At 46.0% G+C, this 23,823-nt stretch overlaps 1 protein-coding gene and 1 pseudogene across 2 annotated transcripts in view; one reads left to right on the forward strand and one right to left on the reverse strand.

Annotated features, from left to right (window-relative positions):
- The window catches only part of LOC139048442 (sodium/iodide cotransporter-like), a 77,820-nt gene that overhangs the window by 36,299 nt on the left and 17,698 nt on the right, over window positions 1-23,823 (reverse strand). For both annotated transcript variants that reach the window (XM_070522829.1, XM_070522830.1), the window contains 2 exons: window positions 12,078-12,235; window positions 10,839-10,979 (listed from right to left, as the gene is read on the reverse strand). In XM_070522829.1, the coding sequence (XP_070378930.1) occupies window positions 10,839-10,979; window positions 12,078-12,235 (299 nt within the window). The remainder of the gene's footprint in view (window positions 1-10,838; window positions 10,980-12,077; window positions 12,236-23,823) is intronic.
- LOC139048686 (uncharacterized) lies at window positions 21,639-22,813 on the forward strand (annotated as a pseudogene).

Here is a 23,823-nt window from a genome sequence, read left to right on the forward strand (position 1 = left end):
GTCTTCAATGCCTTTTAAGATATGGCGGATCTTCTCAGCATCAGCCATTGCGACGTCAACGTGGTTGCAGAGGTCGACAACATCTTCTATATAGCTGGTAAATGTCTCCGCGCACTGTTGCGCGCGGCCACGCAAAGGTTGCTCGGCGCGAAACTTGCGAACCGCGAGGCGCCCAAATACCTCTGTCACGTTAGTCTTGAAGGCCGTCCACGTCGTCAGATCACGTTCGTGGTTGCGGTGCCACACGCTGGCGACACCGCTCAAATAAAACGACACGTAATTAAGTTTTTTGGTGTTGTCCCAGTGGTTGTGGATGCTCACCCGGTCGTAGTCAGCGAGCCAGTCTTCTACATCATGGTCTTCGGTACCACTGAAGATGGGTGGGTCGCGTTGCCGCAATGGGCTGGGGCAGACCACGGTAGTCACCGGGACAGCGGGTCGTGGTTGTGGTGGTCCTTCTTCCAGCATTCTGAAGGAAAGTTGCTCTGAACATTCCTGGGTGGGGGTTGCTCTGAACTTTCCTCTGAGGAGAGGGCTTGCAGAAAAAGCAATGGTTTCACTGGCACTTATCGCACACATGTGAAATATCAGTCTTTCGCACTGTTCACGCATTTCGGAAGCGCACACACACAATACACACAAGCATTAACATCAGCATATAGAGAAAGAATAGTCGGTATCATATTTGAGATCCACGAGACCCCACTGAGGTAGTCGGCGCCAATGTTATCACTGCCTTTGATATACTCTACAGCGAAGTCATACTCCATTACGAGCAAACTCCAGCGGAGCACTCTGTTGTTCACATGCTTTGCGGAATTAATGTATGAAAGTGGGTCGTGGTCAGTTTCCAAAATAAAATGCTTCCCGTAGAGGAACACGTGGAACATTCGAATGGCCCATACAAGGCCGAAGACTTCCCGTTCTATGGTGGAGTAGCGTGTCTCTCTGGGTAGTAGCTTCCGCATTGCATATGTAACCGAGTGTAAGACAAGACCCCTGGTGACGTTGCAGTAGGACAGCGCCGAGGCTTCTTGATGAGGCGTCTGTACGTAGTATAAATGGCTGTTCTAAATCTCGGGACCAGAGATCGGCTGCACAGAAAGCAAGTGCCAAATTTCATCAAAGGCTGCCTAATGCGCGTCCCTGATGCCAGTTTACGAGTCAGCTCTGGGAAGGTTGCTGACACTTCGGGATAATTTGGCACAGTCTCGGTAATAACCGGTAAAGCCAAGAAATGAGAGGACCTCCTTTTCAATGATCGGCCTCGTGGCGGCTTCTATTTTCTCAAGTGTCTCCGTCTGTGGACGTAAGGCACCATGGCCTACAACATGTCCTACAAGCTCGACCTAAGTGAACCCAACTTCACTTTTGGAGGGTTTGATGATCAGGGCACCGCTCTTCACTTGTTGGAAAAAACGTGTGAGAGTGTGAACGTGTTGTTCCCGTGTTTCTGTAGCAATTAGCACGTCGTCTAGATAGCGGTAAATATTTGGGATGTCGTGCACTACCTTACTCATCAGCCACGTGAAGACAGCTGGCGTGGTCTTGATGCCGAATGGCATGAATCGGAACAGGCACAGGCCCGATGCTGACTGGAAGGCGGTCGTCTGCTTCCTCTCTGGTTGCATTGGTACCTGCCAATGTCCTTTTGCGAAATTAAACTTTGAAAAGTAGCGACTCTTTCTTAGCTTGAAGAACATCATGTCAACCTGTGGAATGGGTTCATGCTCTGGAATGAGCACTCGATTTAGTTGCCTGAAATCAATGCACAGACGCATGCTGCCGTCTTTCTTCTTTACTACCACCGGTGACTGGTATGGTGAGTGCGAAGGCTGGGTGATGCCTTGTTTCAGCATTTCCTCTATTTCGTCTTCGATTGCCGTTTCACTGCAAAAGCTACCAGATATTGGCGCACGTGCACTGGCGCTTCTGTGGTCAGTCCTAGTTGCCACTCAACGAGATGCATCTTGCCAGGGACATCGGAGAATGTCTTCAAATGCACGCATCGTATATTTTGCTTGATCGCCTTGCTCTACTGGCAAGTCCGTGGCAATTTTTTCCTTCTCGTACGTTTCTTTCTGCTTGAGTGCAATAAATGGAGGGTAGCTATTTTCAACACCTTCGTGGGGGTTGACCGCGGCAGCAGCTTGGTGTTCTGCCTTTGCTAATGACTCCCGCTTCTCATGCTTTTTCAGGAGACTGATGTGGAAGATACGTGCTCGTGTCGCTAAGTCTACGACGAAGTCGATGTCGCTTCTCTTGTCAGTAATAGTAAAAGGCCCCTTCCAGGTCAGTATTAATTTGTTGTTGTCGGATGGAAGCAGAACTATCACTCTGTCTCTCATGGCAAGGTGTTGAACCTTCGCCTTTCTGTCATAATATTGTTTGTGGGTAGCCTTCAACCTTCGAAACACCTCATGGGCAAGTTCGCATGTTCGCTGTAACCGTTCTTGCCGCTCCACAACGTAGCTGTACGCTCTTTTTGTCTCGTCATGTAGTTGACTTCAATGATCATAGCTCCTTCAGGATTAGTCCACCTATGTAGCGACCATATAGCGGATCAGAGGGCGAGAAACACAAGCTTGTCTGCGGGCCTTCCCTGTATACAAATAACTGAGGGGATAAATATGGGCCCCAGTTTTTCAGGCTTTCTTGAAACATTCTCCGCATCATTTACTTCAACGTTCCGTTGAAGCGTTCCACTAGACCATTCTCCATCGGATGGTAAGGCATGGTCGGTAGCTGTTTAAAAGAAAGCAGACGGCTTAACTCTTTTATTAGTTTTGAGGTGAATCGTGAACCTCGGTCGGTTACTATTTCTCGTGGGATTTCGACCCTGGAAAACGTCTCAAGCAATGCGTAGGCAATTCTTTCAGTGGCGATGCCTGGCAACGCAACCGCATCTACATAGCGGGTTGCGAAATCCACCATACTTAGGACATATTGGTTAGCACTTGCCGATGTGGGTGAAAGAGGTCCAATGATATCGATAGTGACACGCTGGAAATGCGTATTTATGATTGGCATGTTTCTAAGAGGTACACGACCTACAATATATTTTGGGACGGCCCTCTGACAAATGTCGCAAGACTTCAGAAACCGCGTGATTCCTGCTTGAACACTAGGCCAGTCGAATTCTGAAACCCTATCCGCCGTCCTCTTTGTCCCTTGGTGACCGGAAAGTATGCCTTCGTGCGCGGTCTTCAGGACGGATGCTCGAAGGTCCTTCGGAACAACCATCTGTTCCACTTCTCTCTGTGTCACGGGCTTGTAACACCGATATAGAAGTCCATTGATGCTTACGAATGTGGCAGTGGTCGGTCATGTCGTTTTAGTCTTGCCCACTTCAGCGAAGCAACCGCTGAGGCTTCGATGCTCCTTTTGCATTGCCGTCAATCTGTCGGAACCAACATCCAACGGGCTTGGCATGTCTACTGTCAACTTTGGGGATCATTTGCCACTGAATCGTGATACGGCCGCCACAGCGTCGTCGCAAACAGGATCGGTGTTGTCCTTACATTGCAGACAGGCATCTGTACGTTCTTCAGGCTTTAGTACGGCTTCGCTTCCAAGCAACTCGAAAGAGGGGCAGACGCCGTTGATATTGCCAAACACAACATCATACAGTGGCCGCTACATGCATATGACAAGTACTGGGTCCTTGAAGAACGGGCAGTCAATATCAACTTCTGCTTCCAGAAGGTATTGAGCGGAACTGTCTAATAAATAAACAGTCTGTGATTCCCCAGTAAGCTTCCCGGATGGAACTAGAGCGCCTTCTACGATGACAGTATCGCAACCTAAACCTCTGAGAACGGTCACAGGTTCACCTTCCAGACAGCCTGGCCCTGTCGGCATTCCTTCTGTTCGAACCTTCGGGCCGACGGGGCTTTCCACAGTCAAACCAATCTTGTCACATCTGGTGTCTTCGATGTCTGTTGCAATTCGGCAGTGTTCGCGCAGAGTGCTTTCTTGCGTTGTTTGGCCACGTTCATAACCGGAACACAAAGCCTCGTTGCGGTCCTTCGTGTTTTTGGGAAAGCTGTGCGGTTTCTGCCTTTTCACATTGCTCACGGATCGACTTCCTGTGGCTCCAAACCAACAAACAGATGGCTTGTGGCCCCGTTTATTGCCTGTGAAGCAATGGGGCTTTCCTTGAGCGCTTGTTGGCTCTTTTGGCGCCGCCCCACTTTAGCCATATGTGCCTCTAGCCACACGTGTAAAGCCTTGGACTTCAAGATAATGATCCACTGTTGCGGCTAAACTGCCCACATCCTTACAACTTCGCTCCTCCAAAAATACCGCAAGCTTCTGGTTGAATCAACGCAAAAATTATTCCGAGACGACCCTGTCTTTCAAAGCGTCATATGTCCTTTCGGTTTTGGCCAGCTGTTGCCAATGATCAAAATAACCAAGCAGTCTACCTGCAAATTGACACCCTATTTCCCCATTATCGGGTTTGGCCTCTCGGAAATTGATTCGGTAACCCTCTTCGGTAAACCTGAACCTCTAAAGCAATGTCGGCTTAATACCTCTGACAAAAAAGGCCGAATGTTACTGTAGTGTAGAGATAGCGGACAGTCACGTTTGCTCACGTGCGGTGCGGTGAAAGATAGAGCTGTGGACGCTTAGGTTGGTGAATAACATATGCTGCGACTAAGTACTACATCATACACTATACAAACTGAACGATGCCCATGTCACAAATTAAGTCAAATACATGTTACACGTTCTGGCTGTCCCTACGCTACAAGTGCTTGCTTGCGCTCACGTACTCGTCGTCTTCAGAAGGTTGCGCCCGTGGCGGCATGATTTTGTCGCTGAGCATATCGTAGCCCTTCGACATGCCGAACTGCTGCGTGAGCGGTGGCGGCGGACCGAACGTTCCGGAACGGCAATAGATCAAGTCGACCAGGAACAGTACTAGCCGGGAACAGTCGCGGCTCGCTGGTAGCCGAACTGGACACCGACATCCGCAGGAGAGTAAACTGGCATAAGGCCGCCCAGCGGATCACCCGGGTAGCCCTGTCCAACCCCGGCTGCTCGAACACCTTGCAGAACCAGTCTTCATTCCCTGCGTCTACTGCGCTTGAGCCTGCCACCTCCTCTTTTCTTTTCTTTCCATGCCGCCGCACCCTCGTGCCCTCTTTTTGTGCGCGACGCGACGCACAGGTCGGCACTGTCGTCGTCGTCGTCGTTGAGTTTCGCCACAGTTACCTACACTTGGGCCATGTTAGGATATGGTCACGACCACAAATTGAATTCTTCAAGAACATAATGGCAACATCTGAAAGTAATGATTATGTATGCATCTGTTATTGCTACATATGTGCATATTAAAGCGAGATCGTTAAGGAGCCCGTGTCGCAGAAGATCCAGCGTTGTTGTCCAGCGTCCGGCGCCGTTTCCGAAAATATTTTCGAAACACGCATACCCAGGCGAAAATACATGGAAAAAATCGTAAACTTGCGCGCAACCTACAAACATGGTAGCAGTCGGATTGGAATTTGGCTATACGAGAAAACATAATTCCATTAAGCACAAACTCAAGTAAGCCCCTTTTTCTGCGTTTCTACCATTCACAGACCAGCCGCGTCGTGCGCCATTAGCGCGCGCCGGCGCGCGGGTGTCTCGGGGGCCACGGAGCGGCGCGCCCGGTTCCTTGCAATACCTTGAGCTGGCACTCGCCTCCGTCACATCGCGGCCTACACAAGAGCCCACGTTTCTACGAGAAAGCCCGCCTCCGTGCAAAGCGTTCATGGCCAGCGTTTGCTGGTAAACATTACAGTTCCATGCACCCCACTTTCCGGGAAGCGTGAGAAACAGTCAGGTATCTTTGAATGCTATCGAGTTCCACACTTAAAGGCGATGCTTAAGCGTCCTCCAAGTTTTTTTAGAATCCGTGCAGCTGTAGTATGCACATAAAAAGAGTAAGCAAAAGAAACCTTGGAAAGAAGAATGACCAGCGCGCGTGCTACCGCCATGATGTAAATCTTGCAAGTAGTGATCCCTGAAGGAAAAAGCCTGAACTAGCAACATTGAAAAAATAGGTAAGTTACCAAACGACAGTTGGGCGCGTTAGTAAATAGATACCAGCTTGCGGGTCTCAGAGTTTGTCGAAAGGTAACGCTACTTTAAAGGCGGTGAAATTACTTGCTTGTTTTGAACGTTTCCTCGTTTCAACTATGGGGCTCTTGCATTGCCCAGGGGGCGTTGCGAAAATGGTGCTAAAAAGCGCCCTATCCTGAACTGGGTAGTACCAAGCTCGGTCGTCTGCTTCGGAAAGCACGTTTCCAATATGGACCCGCCAATTTCGGTTTTATTGTACCAGGGCTTGCGGCGAATATCGGGCGCCGAAGATTTTTTCACGGGTGGCACGCTGCGCAAACTCAATAAATTATGCAACGCCGCATACGTGTACGCCGCTCAAGAAATACGCGGCGAAGCGCGGTGTCAATCGCAAGTGAAGCGAGTCGCGTACGAAGTTGAGCTTCAGGCAATGTTGGCACGCTGCTAAATTCAGGCGCACAAACGCGAGGAAATGCTTGCTATAAATGAATTCACAGCAGCGATAAGCAGACGGCATGTGTACGGAACTGCTCGAGCGCACGACGGTACGCGCCGCGACGGCAGTGGTCTTTCGACATGCCACAAAACGGTGGGCCTCCTGCAATCTTTGCTGATAGCATGCTGCTAGAGACGTAGTTATGCCTGCACTGCAGTAGCGGCCCTCTCTCCCTTTAGCAACAGATAAATCACTGATGCAATGCAAATGAGCTCTCAGTAACGTACGTGCGAATCGCGCTGCAGCGCGAGCTCGTGCGCTACTCTCTTGATGTATCTTTTAATGACAGTGCTAGAACGCCGGTGTGCGGCAATCAATAGTACTTTGCTGCGCTGCCTCAACGTGCTCAACGGTCTTGAATCGTGAATCACCAGCGTAGCCTGCTGCTATGCCGCTCTGCCGTCGGGACTGTAGTCGCACAAGACCGAATTTTAGAACGCAGATAAGCAAGCTTCAAAACAGGCTAAGCAGTCAGCATGGCGCGAAGTATCGCTTAACCAGCGCGACAAACTGCAGCTAGCCAGGGCGCCCGACGCTCCGCTCCGTGAGGCCTTCGAGGAAAACGGTAGAATCTGATGTTCAGATTCAAGCCTTCTTGTTCATAATAATAATATTTGGGGTTTTACGTGCCAAAACCACTTTCTGATTATGAGGCACGCCGTAGTGGAGGACTCCGGAAATTTTGACCACCTGGGGTTCTTTAACGTGCGCCTAAATCTAAGCACACGGGTGTTTTCGCATTTCGCCCCCATCGAAATGCGGCCGCCGTGGCCGGGATTCGATCCCGCGACCTCGTGCTCAGCAGCCCAACACCATAGCCACTGAGCAACCACGGCGGGTCTTCTTGTTCATGGCAGCCTACGACGCAGCAGTAACGACGGCGACGCTTTTTCAATGCTGCAGCTCATGAGCTAGGTCTTTCTGGATCGGCGTCCCCGATTCCTTCTGCTGCCAGCATTACGTCTCACGTAATGCTGGAAACAGTCAGGTATCTTTGAACGCAATAGTACTAAACAATAGCAATTCCTGCGATGCTGATAACATTAAAATCAAGCCTGTGAAATTTGTAATAGATATAATCGCTCCAGTACTAGCCCATATTTATAATATCTGCCTTTCTACCGGTGTGTTCCCGTATAAAATGCAGGCGGCAAAAGTAGTTGCACTGTTCAAGAAAGGTGACAAAACTGCCTTACCTAATTATAGATCTGTATCTATTCGCCCTATAATATCGAAGTGCGTGGAAAAAATTATTTCTTGCTGAATATCAGACTTTCTGGACAAGCAGAACTTGATAACTAAGCATCAGTACGCTTTCCGGAAAAATATCTCAACACAGCTAGCTTTGCTTGAACAGAAAGAATTAATTCTAAATAATTTTGAGGAACTTTTGCTACCGTTGGGATTATTTGTAGACATTTCAAAAGCCTTCGATTCTATAAATCACGATTTCTTGCTTATCCAGAAAAAAAGACGGGGAATGCGGGAGATGGAAATTCAAGACGATGGGCAAAACAAGGTGAATGCAGGAGCCAACGTTCCGACAAGTGGACTTGTCTTCTTCAAGGCGAGATATGCTTTCCTCGCCACAGTATATATTTCTTGCTTAGTAAGTTAAACCACTCTGGCTCTCTTGCTTAGTAACCTAAACCACTACGGTATACGCGGTAATGCACTTCACATCATTAGGTCGCATCTTGTTCATAGAAATCAATTTGTACAAGTAAATAGCTTTAAATCTGAAGTTCGATCGGTCAATGTAGGTGTTGCCCAGGGCAGTATTTAAGGGCCCCTCCTCTTTAATATCTTTAATAGGGATTTAGTAAACATTGATGTTGATACACGTTATTTAGTCTATGCTGATGAAAGTACGCTATTCTTTCCATCTAACCGCCCTGCCGAATTGATTATAGGAGCTAATGCAGCTTTGAATGAACTATACACATGGTGATTTGACAACGGTTTGACTATTAATTCGCAAAAAACTAAGGCGGTGTTACTTCGCGCTAAGAACACGCAAATTACCCTAGAGGAAGATTTGCTAATGAACAAGTCTAAAATTGAGCTTGTACATTCAGTAAAACCACTAGGTGTATTTTTGATCATACTATGACGTGGCAGAGCCATATAGATTTTCTTGCTAGTAAGCTTTCATAAATCGCTGGAATTTTTTATTCCTTGAACTATCTTCCTCACTCTATTAAGTGCTTGTTATATAATTCACTTTTTCTGAGCCATTTAAATTATTGTTGTTCTGTGTGGGCTACCACTTCTGAAACAAATATCAACAGGCTGTATATACTGCAAAAGAAGGCTCTTCGCGCTATTTGTAATAAACCATACGATTCCCCTTCAGCTCATTTATTTCATAAGCTTAACACACCGAAAGTACAGGCCCTTTTAAAGTATCGTTTAGTATTGCGTATTAAAACGAACAAAAAAGAACATAAACTACATTACTTCTATGGCTAACTTAAAACTACACGAGACTCCATACAGCACAAGAAAGCCAGAGTACTGGCACGTACCAAAATCGCACACAAACTATGGATCACAAATGCTGTGCTCTAGGCTACCTCGCTTATTAAACGATCGTATTGTTAATAAAATAGATATTTCAACTTGTTCTCCTCCTGATATTCTTGATTTCTCTCTCATATGTGATTTGTACAATGCCTATATGCTTTTGAAGTGCAGGGTGATTTTGTGTTTTCGCTTGCTTACTCACATCTTGCTTTTGTTGTATGTTCTTCCTTGCCTGATTTGCGATGAGTATGCATGATATGTTGTAGTGCTTGAATGTGTAAGTACTTCGGAAACTGCATTCCCGCTCCGCTGCTCCCTTCTTTTCTTGTGGTAAGAGTATTTGGGGGTGGTCAGGCTGCTACGAGCAGCTTTATTCCCCACTTTACCCCCGCAAAGCTGTATTTAGTTTTGTGGAAATAAAGCACACATACATACATACATACATACATACATACATACATACATACATACATACATACATACATACATACATACATACATACATACATACATACATACATACATACATACATACATACATACATACATACATGCATAGAGTCCGTTTTCGTTTAGCTATAGGCTGCGGCGAACTCGCAGCCTGCACCTCTGTGAGAGGTGACGAGCTTTTTCGCACTCGCAACAGGGCAAAAAAAAAGGGCGAATCGATGCAAAGCTCGGGCTAGAAACGCGCTTCGGTACAGCCAGCGCTCAATACTACCCAAGCTGGTACTACCTAGATAACATATCGCGCGGCGCCACGAGGCGCCGCTGCTATACCTCAAACTCCAGGGCAAGACGCCCATATCGGGGATTATACTCATGCAATTCAAACTAAATACCGGTTACTAATTATAACTCTGTTTACACGCAACTTTTTTATTTTTGTTAGTATTTGTCGTTTAATCGGCATTGGCGCAACGCTGTCTAAATGGGTTAAATATTATGGCATAGTCCCACAACACTGCAACCAAATTTACCAGTACGTGTTTGTGAATCCTAAAATGAAGCTCTGCAAAAGTTTGCCGTCGTCTATTTTCTGATACATTCCAAGTTCCCCATGCTGAATTCACCCGTATAATTAAATACTGTGGAGTATCTAATTAGTCATAAGCCCTACCTTCCGCAACCCTCTGCTGACGTCAAAACTATTTAGTTGTATCTCATTTTAAGATTCTGATTTCGAAACACATGATCCATAATAGCGGTTCGTAATAAAAGAGTCCATTTTTGCGTGACAACCAGCGAGCTTTAGCTTTCACGTAACTTTTTTTATTGAGTTGAACTGGCAGTAAGACGTGCCAGCTGTCCAGCTGCAAATAGTAGCGTCATAACTTTTTCATGTGTCGCAACTTCGTTTCAAAATCATTAGGCAAATACAGAAACGTAGGAATTAAAAGTGCTATCTTCAAAGCCTATCCAAAGTTTCTCCGTGTGCCGCTACTCCTCGCTCTCCAGACAAAAACAAAAAAGAAATCACACACGAACTCGATCGAAAGAGCACAAACAAAAGCAACAACAACAACGAAAAAATAGCCAGTAGTCACATTTGGGCATGGACTATGCACTCGCCAACATGCACTTAACAGGTGGTCAGTCATCTACTTACACTCTGCTAAAGACCACTATATTAGACTAGCGGTGAATTCAGCTCCCTTTCTTCAATAAGATATATATATATATACCTATATTCTGGTTTATGCAGTTATTTAAACTAAGGAAAATATTGGGCATGCAATTTTACCTTTTGGCATCTTTGAGTGTTCTGGATGCTAGCAACCTCTGTGCAACAACTTGGTCAAAGCACAAGCGGCACATTGTTGGAGCTGCGGCACCGAAAATATAACTCCATACATTTTCTTCGCTGGTAAAGTCCAGGCTGTATCTGTTGAGGCAAGCAGATTTCTAAGTCATGGCTCAGAATGGCTGCCTCTTTTTATTGTGATAGCAACTATACGGACACGGCTCGCGAATTTTTGCCACCGTCGAGGTGCACGTTGTCCATATGAATTGTTCCACATGAAAGATAGACACTGTATTATCGAAACACCAAAGTTTCATAATCAAATTCTATAGCCCTGAGTGGTTGATTCCTCAGAATTTTCGCAATAGGAGAGCGCAAAGAAAGGCCACAATGCATTTCGTTTACAGAGGAGGCATTTTAGTCTAAACCATTATTGAAAGATCACTGGTCAGTGCTGTTTACGAATCGAGGGCACTATTCAGAAAACTCTCTTTCCTAGAATTGTTCGTAAGAGGAAATACACAGCAATCCTGATGCTTGACATATTATTAGGTAAGTTGGCCGGCCAATTGTAAAGCACACTTGCGAATGAAAAGCTTTGTGAATCGGGCCCCTGGTATTTCACTGGGCGCTGACCAATTTCGACAGCTTCCTGTCAGTCTCGTCCAGTCTCCGCTCGTGCAGCACCGAGGTGCACCGCATGAAACGCCACTGACACGGCTTATGACGCTAGCATTCTCAGACGCCTGGTAGCTGTCAGGGCGCTGTTTCTCATGTCCAGGGGAAGTTGCCTTGCGTGCTGCTTCGAAATTTGTAGCACCCGCATAGAAATACAACACCATCCGAGGAGTTTAAACAAAACGCGAAACGCGCATATGGCTGCAATTTCGTCGCCCTTCCGACAAAGTGGCGAACTTTTGATTTATTTCGATCAAAGTCTATTGCGTCACGAGAGACATGTCTTTCTAAAACTGCAGTATTTCTGAACACTGACGCAGTGCCACTGAACTGTTTCGTCTTTCTACATTTCGGTGACCTAGCTACGAAGCTGTAAGGGAATAGCCCTACCGAGTTTGAAAAGGCGCATAGAATGAATCTCTTTTGCAAGACGCAAGTTTTGCATGGTGAGAATGCAAGTGCTCCGAGTTCGTTTTATACACAGAAGGTGGGATTCAGAACCAGGTACAAGTCGAAGTGGGCTATTATAGATGGTGTTGTATCAATTTTTTGTGCACTTACTCTGCGATGTATTTCCTGATGTCCAGGTCATTGAGCGGATGAGTTGCGGCACCTGGTGGCATGAAATCAATTATTACCTTAGCGATAATGGTTGTTGGGGCACAAAGGATCATCAGGAGCTGCACACAGTCGGTCCAAACGACACCTCGAAGTCCACCCTTGAAAGAAAGCAATCGTGCAGTGTAAAAATAGTATCGATTTTGTTTTTCGTTTCTTAGAGGCGACGTTATCGTTAACTCTTAAAAACATTCTAATCGCGTCAGTGGTACGGTGCTTAAGGATACAGATGTACGTTTTATTAGGTAAAGTAGCTGTGACAAAAAGAATAACGGAAAGGTAGCCTGGTGAGTAGCTAAATACCGTACAAGATTTTACCAATATCATCGTGATATAGCGATCTCCTAATGATATCGCAGTCACTTAATAGCATTTTATAATGAATGGCCTAAAGTTTCTACGCATTTAAGCCCACACATGAAAATCGTAACGCCTACATCTGCTTTAGCACTCGCCAATATTAAAAGTGGCGGTGCCGGGTGCAGAAAAACATTCTATGAAAGTTTAATAGATCAAGAGTATCGCACTTTCATAGGAACGTAAAATTTTTGAACTTACTCATAAACATTTCCGCTTAGGAATGGAAGGGCTGTAATTCAATCCAGTATGAAGAAACGCCCTTTGTGTAGCCAGTGGTTATCATAAAATCTAAGGCGTATATTCGGCATAAATAGTAACAACCATTCCTTGCGATACTGAAGCAAATCTACGGTGTTGTAATGCAGAAGTACTAAAATTCGCTTATTAAAAATGAAGATATGAAGAAAGTACGAAGAATAACACATTATATATATATATATATATATATATATATATATATATATATATATATATATATATATATATATATATATATATAACGTCGCACATGTAATTATTCGCAGTTTTGTTAAACCTTCGAAGAGATCCCGTGCCCCACCAGAACACGTGAAAACCGTTACAACCATCAAGAAATATCTCGGCTGGTTACTTGGCGCCTCCTGACTGTTCCAAGCTTCATTGAAAATTTCATTATGAATTTCAGTTCGAGTATTTTATTGCGTCGGCATTTCACCGGTACATCCGCAAGGTCTACTCAACTCCTGCAACCACGGCCGACCTTCTCTCGTTCCCGAAGCGCTCACTTGAAGATCGCCCGCCAGTTCATGAATGCGCAATCAACAGCTCTCACTGTTTTGTGCCACAGGTATCACACGTGCATGTCATTGGCAAGCATTGCACCAACGCTCGGAACTCGTTCAATAGCATGTCTTCCAATTCGGGACGGCGCGCGCGGGCTTGGGACAATCCGACATGGGCAGGAAGTTCACGAGTGCATTATTTCGGGCTAGTTGATTTGTCATACTAAAGAAAAACAAAGGCGGACACGCTAATGCTCACAAAAAAGGCGCGACTTTCCAACTATTCGTTTGAGGAGAAACTCTGCTCCATGAATGCTAACACGTGAGTGAATTGGTTGTGTTATAATCCACGCTTTGTCGACTCTGCGTAACAAGAAAGGTTGCAGTTCCTCCCAAAAGTTTGCGATGGCAAATTATTAGACAGCTTTACGAGGTAAAGATTGTAGTTTCATGCCGAATAAACTTGAAAACATTAGCCTAAAAATTTAATTCACAATCATAGTACCAGCGGCCACAAGCAAACATGAACGCAGCACACTCCGTGAGCGCGGACATTCTCTGCAATGTGCTGGACGCTGGTATGAGCAAGTGCGGCAGTACCAGCGAACAAAGCGACCTTCGTGCGGTCTATCGCCACACCTCAAAAGCGGCGAGAACATAGCGCGCACAAAGATATGAGCCGTGTGCAAAACTCTTTCAACACGCGGCGCGCGCGTCCGCGCGCTGCCACCCAATGTACGCACTTGTTGGCGGAGTCGAAGACCCCCCCCCGCCCCCTCTTCCCTAGCTGCCTCCCCACTTTCTTCCATATATGGCGCGCGAGATTGAGCCGCGATCGTCAAGTCCTTTTGCGCCCGACCGCGAAATACGCAGTTGCTGCCGGAGCGCAACGCCGAACACCCGCCCTTCCTCCCGTCCCGCCATGGTTTATCGCGCGACGGAAGACAGCGCGTTTGCTCTCCGCTTTCTCCTTCGCGTGCGCCAGGCTCAGCCGCGATCGTAGGTTTCCTTCACGTCCTTTCACTCGCACGTACAGCAAACGACGCGCAGTGACGGTGTAATCGCCTTGGGACTTCATACGGAACGTCACGACGACGGCAAAAATGCGCTTGCTGTGTCCATATAATTGCTTTCGCAAGAAAAAACAATTGGCAGAAGCACTTAAGTCTGCTTACGTGTGGGTATGCAGAACCATTTAGTCCCTTTTGTGATATGTCTTTTTCCGCGCATTCCTTGTCCGCGCAAGCTCTAGCCTGTCTTCTAACTATGCCTTGGTAAGGCCAAATGAAAATGCACCAAGCGTCTCAACGCGCTCGCTCGCCCGCGCGGAGTCCATAAATAGAAGGACCACTCTGCGCCGTTCAATTGGACATTAATGCTTTTATGCGTTGCATATTGCAATCACTCAGTTCAGCCCTCGGGCGCGGCCGGGCAGCCACCATTTAGGGTATGAGCCATTATGCGTTGCATATTGCAATCACTCAGTTCAGCCCTTGGGCGCGGCCGGGCAGCCACCATTGAGGGTATGAGCCATTTTATGCGTTGCATATTGCAATCACTCAATTAAGCCCTTGGGCGCGGCCGGGCAGCCACCATTGACCTTTAGCGCAACCACGTGACGTGACGTCACGACAGCCGGAGGAAAAGCTGGGCCCCAACTCGCGCAATATGCAACGCATTCTTGGCTTAACCAAGCTAAGCCTGGCCATTTCTTAAAGCGAAAGCCGTGCTCCAAGGAGGCACAAGACGTCAAACCGCGTTCCTCGTCACACAACGTTCCTCGGCATTGCGCTCTACTCCACTCGCCTCGCCAGCTGCGTCACATGCCTGATAGCTTGTCGGAGGATTGAAAAGGAGAGCTCGCGTGCGCCGCAAGCACAGTTGAGGCGGCAGTATGGACGGCGACAATCCTGATAAGCAGGAGGAGGCCTGGAATCGACATCGGAACGAGGTGAAGAGGAAACGAATCGCCCAGGAAACAGATGAACAGCGTGCCGAACGACTAGCTAAACGCTGCAACATAGCTACACAGCCAGAACAACCTGGGCTTGGAATCAAGATTAACCAAGGCTAACCATGCTATGCCTTAGCTTTCGCTACGTATGTCCTGGCATAGCCGAGCTAAGCCACTTCCAATTCTTCATTTTATACACTAATTTTATACACGCATGACGTCGCGCCCCCTCACGTACCGTGTCCAGTGACGCACCTGACCATTACGCACAGACATCTGCCTCACCTTTAGTCAGGCAGATGTCTGCTACCTGACGGGTACAATGACGCAGGTACTGGGCACACCTGTACACATCGGGAACCGCGTAACTGCTGTGGCGTTGACACCATAGCTTCATCACAGTCATTCGTCTTGCTTGATACTTTAACCCATATAAAACGAGTATGATCTGTGATCACAAACTCTTCTGAGGTTTGTAATCAAACTGCAGATAAAAAAATTGAAAAGCCGCGGTGGGGTGGAAGAAGAAGAAGTCGTGTGGAACGACTGTGCTCGAAAATGCTCTCAGCTGGAAACAGCGTATCGGCCCCAGGCCGAGGATCGTCGACCCCGTTTTTGAACGAAGATGTAAGTTACAAAGTTGTCCTCCCGCATCTAGCAACCGGTAACGATGTTTTGAATTCTATTTTCCTTCACGCGGACTTGAGTGGCAGACCATACCGTGCTCCTGACTACCGAGACGCTCTGCTTGAGGTTGTGAATACTTCCGATATTGTAGGTGTCGGACAGTATCACATCAGCCATGTATGGATGGTTAGTTGCGCTAGTAGTGCGGCAAATTAGGCTCTCGTCGCCTGCGGTGAGCTCCGTGTCAGAGGCCTGAAGTGCATGGTGATAGATCCGGAGACTAAAAACTTAAAAAAGCTAGAAGCTTAAATTACTATGTCTTCCACCTCACCTTGAATCACGATGCATGAAGAGGCGTTCCAGGCCTATGGTCAGGTGAAGTCGGTGGAGAGAGAAGTATGGAGATGCACTGGAATGGAACAGTGGGTGACAACAAACCAGGAGGTTTCCTTGGTGCTCAAGGGCACTATCACCGTAAGCTCAATACCGCACATTATGTCCATTTATGGACACCTGTGCCTCGTACTTATCCCCAGTAGGCCTCCGCTGCGCTTTCGTTGGAAGCGTTCGGCGGCAATGCAGAACATTGAGATGCTTACAGTGCCACCGGTTTGGTCACTCAGCGAACACCTGCGTGTCCACCTACGCCAATAAGCTTGGTTTTGGGCAATGTCCCGTAGACGAGCCACAACTGGCCCATCTTATGGATTCTACAGAGGTGGTATATGCCACCGGAGAGACTACAGGTGGCATTAGAGATGAAGACCAAGAGTCCTTGAAGCCAATGCCAAGCAGTCACAACAGCGCAAGTATTACTAGCGAAGCTATAGGCGAGGATGACTCAGTTTGCACACCTGGCCTAGTAAGCCTTAAAGAAAAGCCCCCGGATGATAAGCAAGAAGCGGAAGAGGCGATGGACATAAGTCAGGCAAGGAAACGTCCGGCACCATGCAACGACGAAGCAAAAGAAAGTGCACTACAGGCGCCCGAGAAAGTGTCTTCTAGTGCTCAGCGAACTCCCTCTACTGGTGATAATGTGCTACACCGGTTTTATCAGCGTAGTCAGGAGAGTACCACAAAGAAGTCCAAAGGCAGCAAGACCACAGATTTAGCTGTGGCCAAGGGCGATGAAACACAAAAGCTTTAGGTGAGCAATATGGTTACCACGTTCACCCTCCCCTTATATGTAGCGACACTCAACGTACGTCGGCTGAGGAATATAAGGCGTCAGCAGCAGTTACTCCACGTGCTTAGGCAGCATGAAGTTGATGTTGGTGCACTGCAAGAGACAAAGATATCGTCTGCTGGTGATGTGAACCTTCCGCTGCAAACGTTTCAACCTGATTATGAGGTGTGTATTAGCCAAGCATGTGGGGCTTCCGCTGGATGCTTTTTGTTAGTCAGAAAGCAGTTAAATCATTCTTCATTGTCGGTACGTGTTGATGGGGAAGGCCGCCTCATATGCTGTGACCGCTCTTTTCATTCCCGTAATTGGCTGCTTATTTGCTTTATGCTACCTCAAAAGTGAGTGAGAGGAAGGCTTTCTTGCTCTCACTTGCTCCGCTTCTAGATACTGACAGAGATTTGGTACTTTTGGGAGACTTCAACTGTGTTTGTCATTCCAGAGATCACCCGTACCTAACTAATCGTTATGATGCAAGTGCTACATTCCTGCATTAGTTAACGCAAGATTACAATCTAATAGACGTGGGCGCCTACACACCATCTTGGGTGCGGTTCACGCACTTTCAAGGAGCCTCCCATGCTCGACTTGATCGTGTGTATGTTTCGACGAATATCTGGTCTTACATTCACAACTACGCCGTGAAGCCTGTATTTTTTACAGAGCACTGTTTAGTAGCTGTTTCATGGGGTCCCCGAAAATTTCGCAAGTTTGCTCCAAACTGGGAGTTATGGAAACTTAATACACAACTTTTACGGGAGGGAAGTTTTGTAAACAGAGTGAAAGAATTATAGCTAGAAATAACACAATGTCAACAGCTTCCATTGTTTGCTCAATGGGAAATGTTCAAAAATAGAGTAAAACATGAGGCGATTGCCATTTCATGTGAGCTGTCTCAAAGAAAAAAAAGCTGAAAAGCATTACCTTCATAATCTACTTCACAAGCTGCAAGCTTTCGAAAGCCAGGAAACAGGGTTGTATAGCGATGAAATAAATACAGTTCGTGCACAAATACACAAATATGAGACGGAAGTGTACAAAGGATCGATGCTGCGTTCACGTACAACTCGCTTCACAGAGGAGCAGCCCACAAGAAGGGCTCTCGGTGATTAAAAGAGATACGCGCTTTCCAAGCAAATATTGGAAATTGAGTCTTGTGGGTCGATATTCACAGAAACGTCCCAAACAATAAGCCTACTTGAAGGTCATTCTAAAGATATTTTCGCTGCAGTTAAGCCTCAGAATGGATGCGAAGAAAAAGCTGATCAGTTTATTTCGCTTATGTCACACTTAGAAGAAGATGATCGACTCAGCATTGATGGGCCAATAACTAGAGAAGAAAATAATTTTGCCGTCTAAACGATGCAGAAGAACAAGACGCCTGGTCCTGATGGCCTTCGTTCTGAATTTTATATAAAATTTCAGGAATTCCTGTGTCCTTTTCTTGAGCGGCTTTTCGAGGAAGCCTATCAATATGGTGAGCTCCCTCCATTTCTCTGTCAGGGCCACACAACCTTAATACCAAAGAGCACTGATGATGAAATAATAAAGGGGGTAAACGGATATAGGCCGATATTGGTATGTAACGTGGATTACAATATATTTGCAAAAGTACTGACAAATAGATTGCAGACAGTCATTACTAAATCAGTAGGTGATCATCAAACATGCGGAATTCGAGGCCGCTCTTTGTAGACAAATATTCACATCGCACGTTCAGTCCTTGAGTGCATAGAGGGTAGTACGGATCAAGTAGCTCTTCTCCAGATTGACCTCGGCAAAGCCTTTGATAAGGTTCAACACGAATTTTTGTTCCAACTACTGCGACATCTTCAGTTAGGGGATGTATTATACAATGGTACAACACTTTGTTAAAAACACTGTCATCATCATCATCATCAGCCTGGTTACGCCCACTGCAGGGCAAAGGCCTCTCCCATACATCTCCAACAACCCCGGTCATGTACTAATTGTGGCCATGTCATGCCTGCAAAACTTCTTAATCTCATCCGCCCACCTAACTTTCTGCCGCCCCCTGCTACGCTTCCCTTCCCTTGGGATCCAGTCCGTAACCCTTAATGACCATCGGATATCTTCCCTCCTCATTACATGTCCTGCCCATGCCCATTTCTTTTTCTTGATTTCAACTAAGATGTCATTAACTCGCGTTTGTTCCCTCACCCAATCTGTCATTTTCTTATCCCTTAACGTTACACCTATCATTCTTCTTTCCATAGCTCGTTGCGTCGTCCTCAATTTGAGTAGAATCCTTTTTGTAAGCCTCCAGGTTTCTGCCCCGTAGGTGAGTACTGGTAAGACACAGCTATTATATACTTTTCTCTTGAGAGATAATGGCAACCTGCTGTTCATGATCTGAGAATGCCTGCCAAATGCACCCCAGCCCATTCTTATTCTTCTGATTATTTCCGTCTCATGATCCGGATCCGCCGTCACTACCTGCCCTAAGTAAATGTATTCCCTTACGACTTCCAGTGCCTCGCTGCCTATTGTAGATTGCTGTTCTCTCCCGAGACTGTTAAGCATTACATTAGTTTTCTGCAGATTAATTTTTAGACCCACTCTTCTGCTTTGCCTCTCCAGGTCAGTGAGCATGCATTGCAATTGGTCCCCTCAGTTACTAAGCAAGGCAATGTCATCAGCGAATCACAAGTAACTAAGGTATTCTCCATTAACTTTTATCCCCAATTCTTCCCAATCCAGGTCTCTGAATACCTCCTGTAAACACGCTGTGAATAGCATTGGAGATATCGTATCTCCCTGCCTGACGCCTTTCTTTATTGGGATTTTGTTGCTTGCTTTATGGAGGACTACGGTGGCTGTGGAGCCGCTATAGATATCTTTCAAAATTTTTACATACGGCTCGTCTACACCCTGATTCCGTAATGCCTCCATGACTGCTGAGGTTTCGACAGAATCAAACGCTTTCTCGTAATCAATGAAAGCTATATATAAGGGTTGGTTATATTCCGCACATTTCTCTATCACCTGATTGATAGTGTGAATATGATCTATTGTTGAGTAGGCTTTACGGAATCCTGCCTGGTCCTTTGCTTGACTGAAGTCTAAGGTGCTCCTGATTCTATTTGCGATTACCTTAGTAAATAGTTTGTACGCAACGGACAGTAAGCTGATCGGTCTATAATTTTTCAAGTCTTTGGCGTCCCCTTTCTTATGGATTAGTATTATGTTAGCGTTCTTCCAAGAATCCGGTACGCTCGAAGTCATGAGGCATAGCGTATACAGGGTGGCCAGTTTCTCTAGAACAATCTGTCCACCATCCTTCAACAAATCTGCGGTTACCTGATCCTCCCCAGCTGCCTGCCTTTCCCCTTTGCATATCTCCCAAGGCTTTCCTTACTTCTTCCGGCGTTACCTTTGGGATTTCGAATTCGTCTAGACTATGTTCTCTTCCATTATCTTCGTGGGTGCCACTGGTACTGTATAAATCTCTATAGAACTCCTCAGCCACTTCAACTATTTCGTCCATATTAGTAATGATACTGCTGGCATTCTCTCTTAACGCATACATGTGATTCTTGCCAATTCCTAGTTTCTTCTTCACTGTTTTTAGGCTTCCTCCGTTCCTGAGAGCATGTTCAATTCTAACCATATTATACTTCCTTATGTCAGCTGTCTTACGCTTGTTGATTAACTTCGAAAGTTCTGCCAGTTCTATTCAAGCTGTAGGGTTAGATGCTTTCATGCATTGGAGTTTCTTGATCAGATCTTTCGTCTCCTGCGATAGTTTGCAGGTATCCTGCCTAACGGAGTTACCACCGACTTCCATTGCACACTCCATAATGATGCCCTCAAGATTGTCGTTCATTGCTTCAACACTAAGGTCCTCTTCCTGAGTTAAAGCCGAATACCTGTTCTGTAGCTTGATCTGGAATTCCTCTATTTTCCCTCTTACCGCTAACTCATTATTCGGCTTCTTATGTACCAGTTTCTTTCGTTCCCTCCTCAGGCCTAGGCTAATTCGATTTCTTACCATCCTGTGGTCACTGCAGCGCACCTTGACGAGCACGTCCACATCTTGTATGATGCCAGGGTTAGCGCAGAGTATGAAGTCTATTTCATTTCTAGTGTCGCCGTTCGGGCTCCTCCACGTCCACTTTCGGCTATCCCGCTTGCGGAAGAAGGTGTTCATTATCCTCATATTATTCTGCTCCGCAAACTCTACTGATAACTCTCCCCTGCTATTCCTAGTGCCTATGCCATATTCCCCCACTGCCTTGTCTCCAGCCTGCTTTTTGCCTACATTGTACTAAAAACATTGTACTACAAAGTTAATTGTGAACCGTACCCTCTCAGATATAATACAGGTACAGTCATCCGTTCGTCAGGGTTGGCCGCTCTCGCCTTTAATCTTCGCCATATACTTAGAACCGCTTTGCTTAAGCGTACTTTGCGCCTCGAGCATTAAAAGATACAGGTATGCCGATGAGGAAATTAAAGTGCTAGCTTATGCAGATGATATTGCCGTCTTTTGCGTCGATAAGCCAAGCATTACCAAGGCAATAAATGCTACCCTGCGTTTCTGTGAGTCTGCAGGAGCTACTGTATATTTTGACAAAAGTAGAGGCTTTTGGCTAGGCATGTGCGCGCTCACTCCCTCTGTATTCGCGAATATTCGTTGGAATCAGTCTTCATTGCGATATCTTCGAGTACCTCTCGATAACTTCCGTAATAGTCGACCTCATTGGACGTCCACGATAACCACTATCCGTCGAAAGGTGACAGCCTGGCAGGGACGTAATCTCTCCATTTTTGCGAGAGCTAAGGCAGGCAATACATTTCTCGCTTCTAAGCTTCTTGATGTTCTGCAGGTCTTCCACTGCTCACGTGTCCACGTCAAGGCATTTCTTAGAATATTTGCGTATTTTATTTGGCATTCATCATGGGAAGCCATCAGATGGGACAACCTTTTTCTCCCGCTTTAAAAGGAAGGCCTGGGTCTTGTGCATTTGTTTGTGCGACATTTGGTCATGTGCTTATTTTACCTTAAAACTTTCCGTCATCCATTCCTTCTCGCAGTTAATCGGGCACGTCTTGCGTCACACCTCCCTTTTCTGTTTGTCACGACAAACTTAGTTTAAGAACTAGCGGTATGGGGCTTCCTAAAGGAACTTGTCGACACTATTTCATTCTTAAAATCCAGCTTCACCCTTGAATATTTGTTTACCGTTAATCGCACGTCGCTAAATGTAGCACTTATAGATAACCTTTTCCCTGAACCTCTGTACCGAAAGCCGTATCTCTCTCTATTTGGTCAAGATGTTCTTTGCCGTGTCCGTAGAATGTGCATTGCGCCAGCAGCGAAAACGTTTTTCTTTAAGCTGCACACTTCCACACAGCCAGTTAAAACATGGCTTCAGGAAAAAGGGCTGTACATACCCTGGAATACAAATTGTAGTCTTTGCAATCAACCCGAGACAATAGAACATTGCTTTAACATTGTCGTGATGCATTTCATTTTTGGGATATCTTACAAAGAACTATCACAAAAGACTTTCCTTTCACATATTATGGTATCGGGTTCCTTACTTTCAAGAAGACAGCCAGCAATACACCATATGATTTGTTTATGTTATTAGGACTTTATTCATTATGGAGAAGCCGAATGATCGACAGACATGCCGAGCCACTTCGCTAGACAAGGTCTATCTTCCGAGAAGAGACTGCTCAAGTCCGTAGTGTGGTGGCTACATATGATCCCATACTTGAATGGATTTCGCGTCTGGACACTTGTGTCTGTTTGCCAGAATTTTGAACTCTCATTGCACTGCATACTATGTGTGAATTTGTTTCGTATGTACGTTCATATCTTATGTAACTGCATTGGTTTGACACTACCGAAAATTCCATGCAATAAAGAAAGAAAAAAAGCCGCAGTGGCGTCGGTGAAGCGAGCGCGTCTCGCGCCCCGGAGGCCCTGGTTCGATTCCCACCCACAACCCAATTCAGCAACTTTCCTTTCAAAGCCATTCTTTATTTACAGGAACCTCCCTGCGAAAATTTACGTCAATCTGAGCATTTTTGTTTTTGCTCTTTGCGACGTAGGTCATTTTCGGTACTATCATTCGGTGATGATCACCGTCGACTACGACGCCGTATTTTCGCGTAATGGGGCATTTCACGTTTTCGAACTAAAACGGATATCGAAAATTATGCTCTTGCCAGCTGCATTCTCTGAAAGCGATTGTGGAGCCTGCAATGTTTAGACATCACCTATTGAAGCAGTAAACATACATCATTTAGCAGACAGTGAGTACTGCTGTTGGTATCCCTGTTTGCAACAAAACTGGTTTTATGGAATGGCAATGTACGCACGCCATCTTCAATAATATATACCTTCATGTAGTACTGTAGTATTGAAGATGCTGTAGGACGAGTTTTTTGTGTGATATTTTCTATGTATATTCAGTGAATGTATCGACGCCTTGTCATAGTTGTTTTCTATGCACAGAACTAGTGTATTTAATTTTATATCAAGATGTGCATTTGGTATACACGCGTATTTTATTATATATGCACAGGATGTGTGTACTACTGTCGGTAAGAGGGAGCCAAGGCCCAGTCAGGCCTAGCTCCCTTTGCCTTCGCTTCCCCTTTCGATTATAATAAACAAACATCCAAATCAAAATTATTAACATTTCAATTAGATTCGTATAAAAAATGGGTACGTTTCTCGAAATAAGCAGTTCAAGGTTATCGCCTTATGTTGTTCCATGTTGATCCTCTTCTTTTTTATCGGTACTCAGTTTCCGAATAGATCGGAAG

Source organism: Dermacentor albipictus, chromosome 8, assembly GCF_038994185.2.
Source record: "Dermacentor albipictus isolate Rhodes 1998 colony chromosome 8, USDA_Dalb.pri_finalv2, whole genome shotgun sequence".
In the NCBI taxonomy this organism is placed as follows: Eukaryota; Metazoa; Arthropoda; class Arachnida; order Ixodida; family Ixodidae; genus Dermacentor; species Dermacentor albipictus.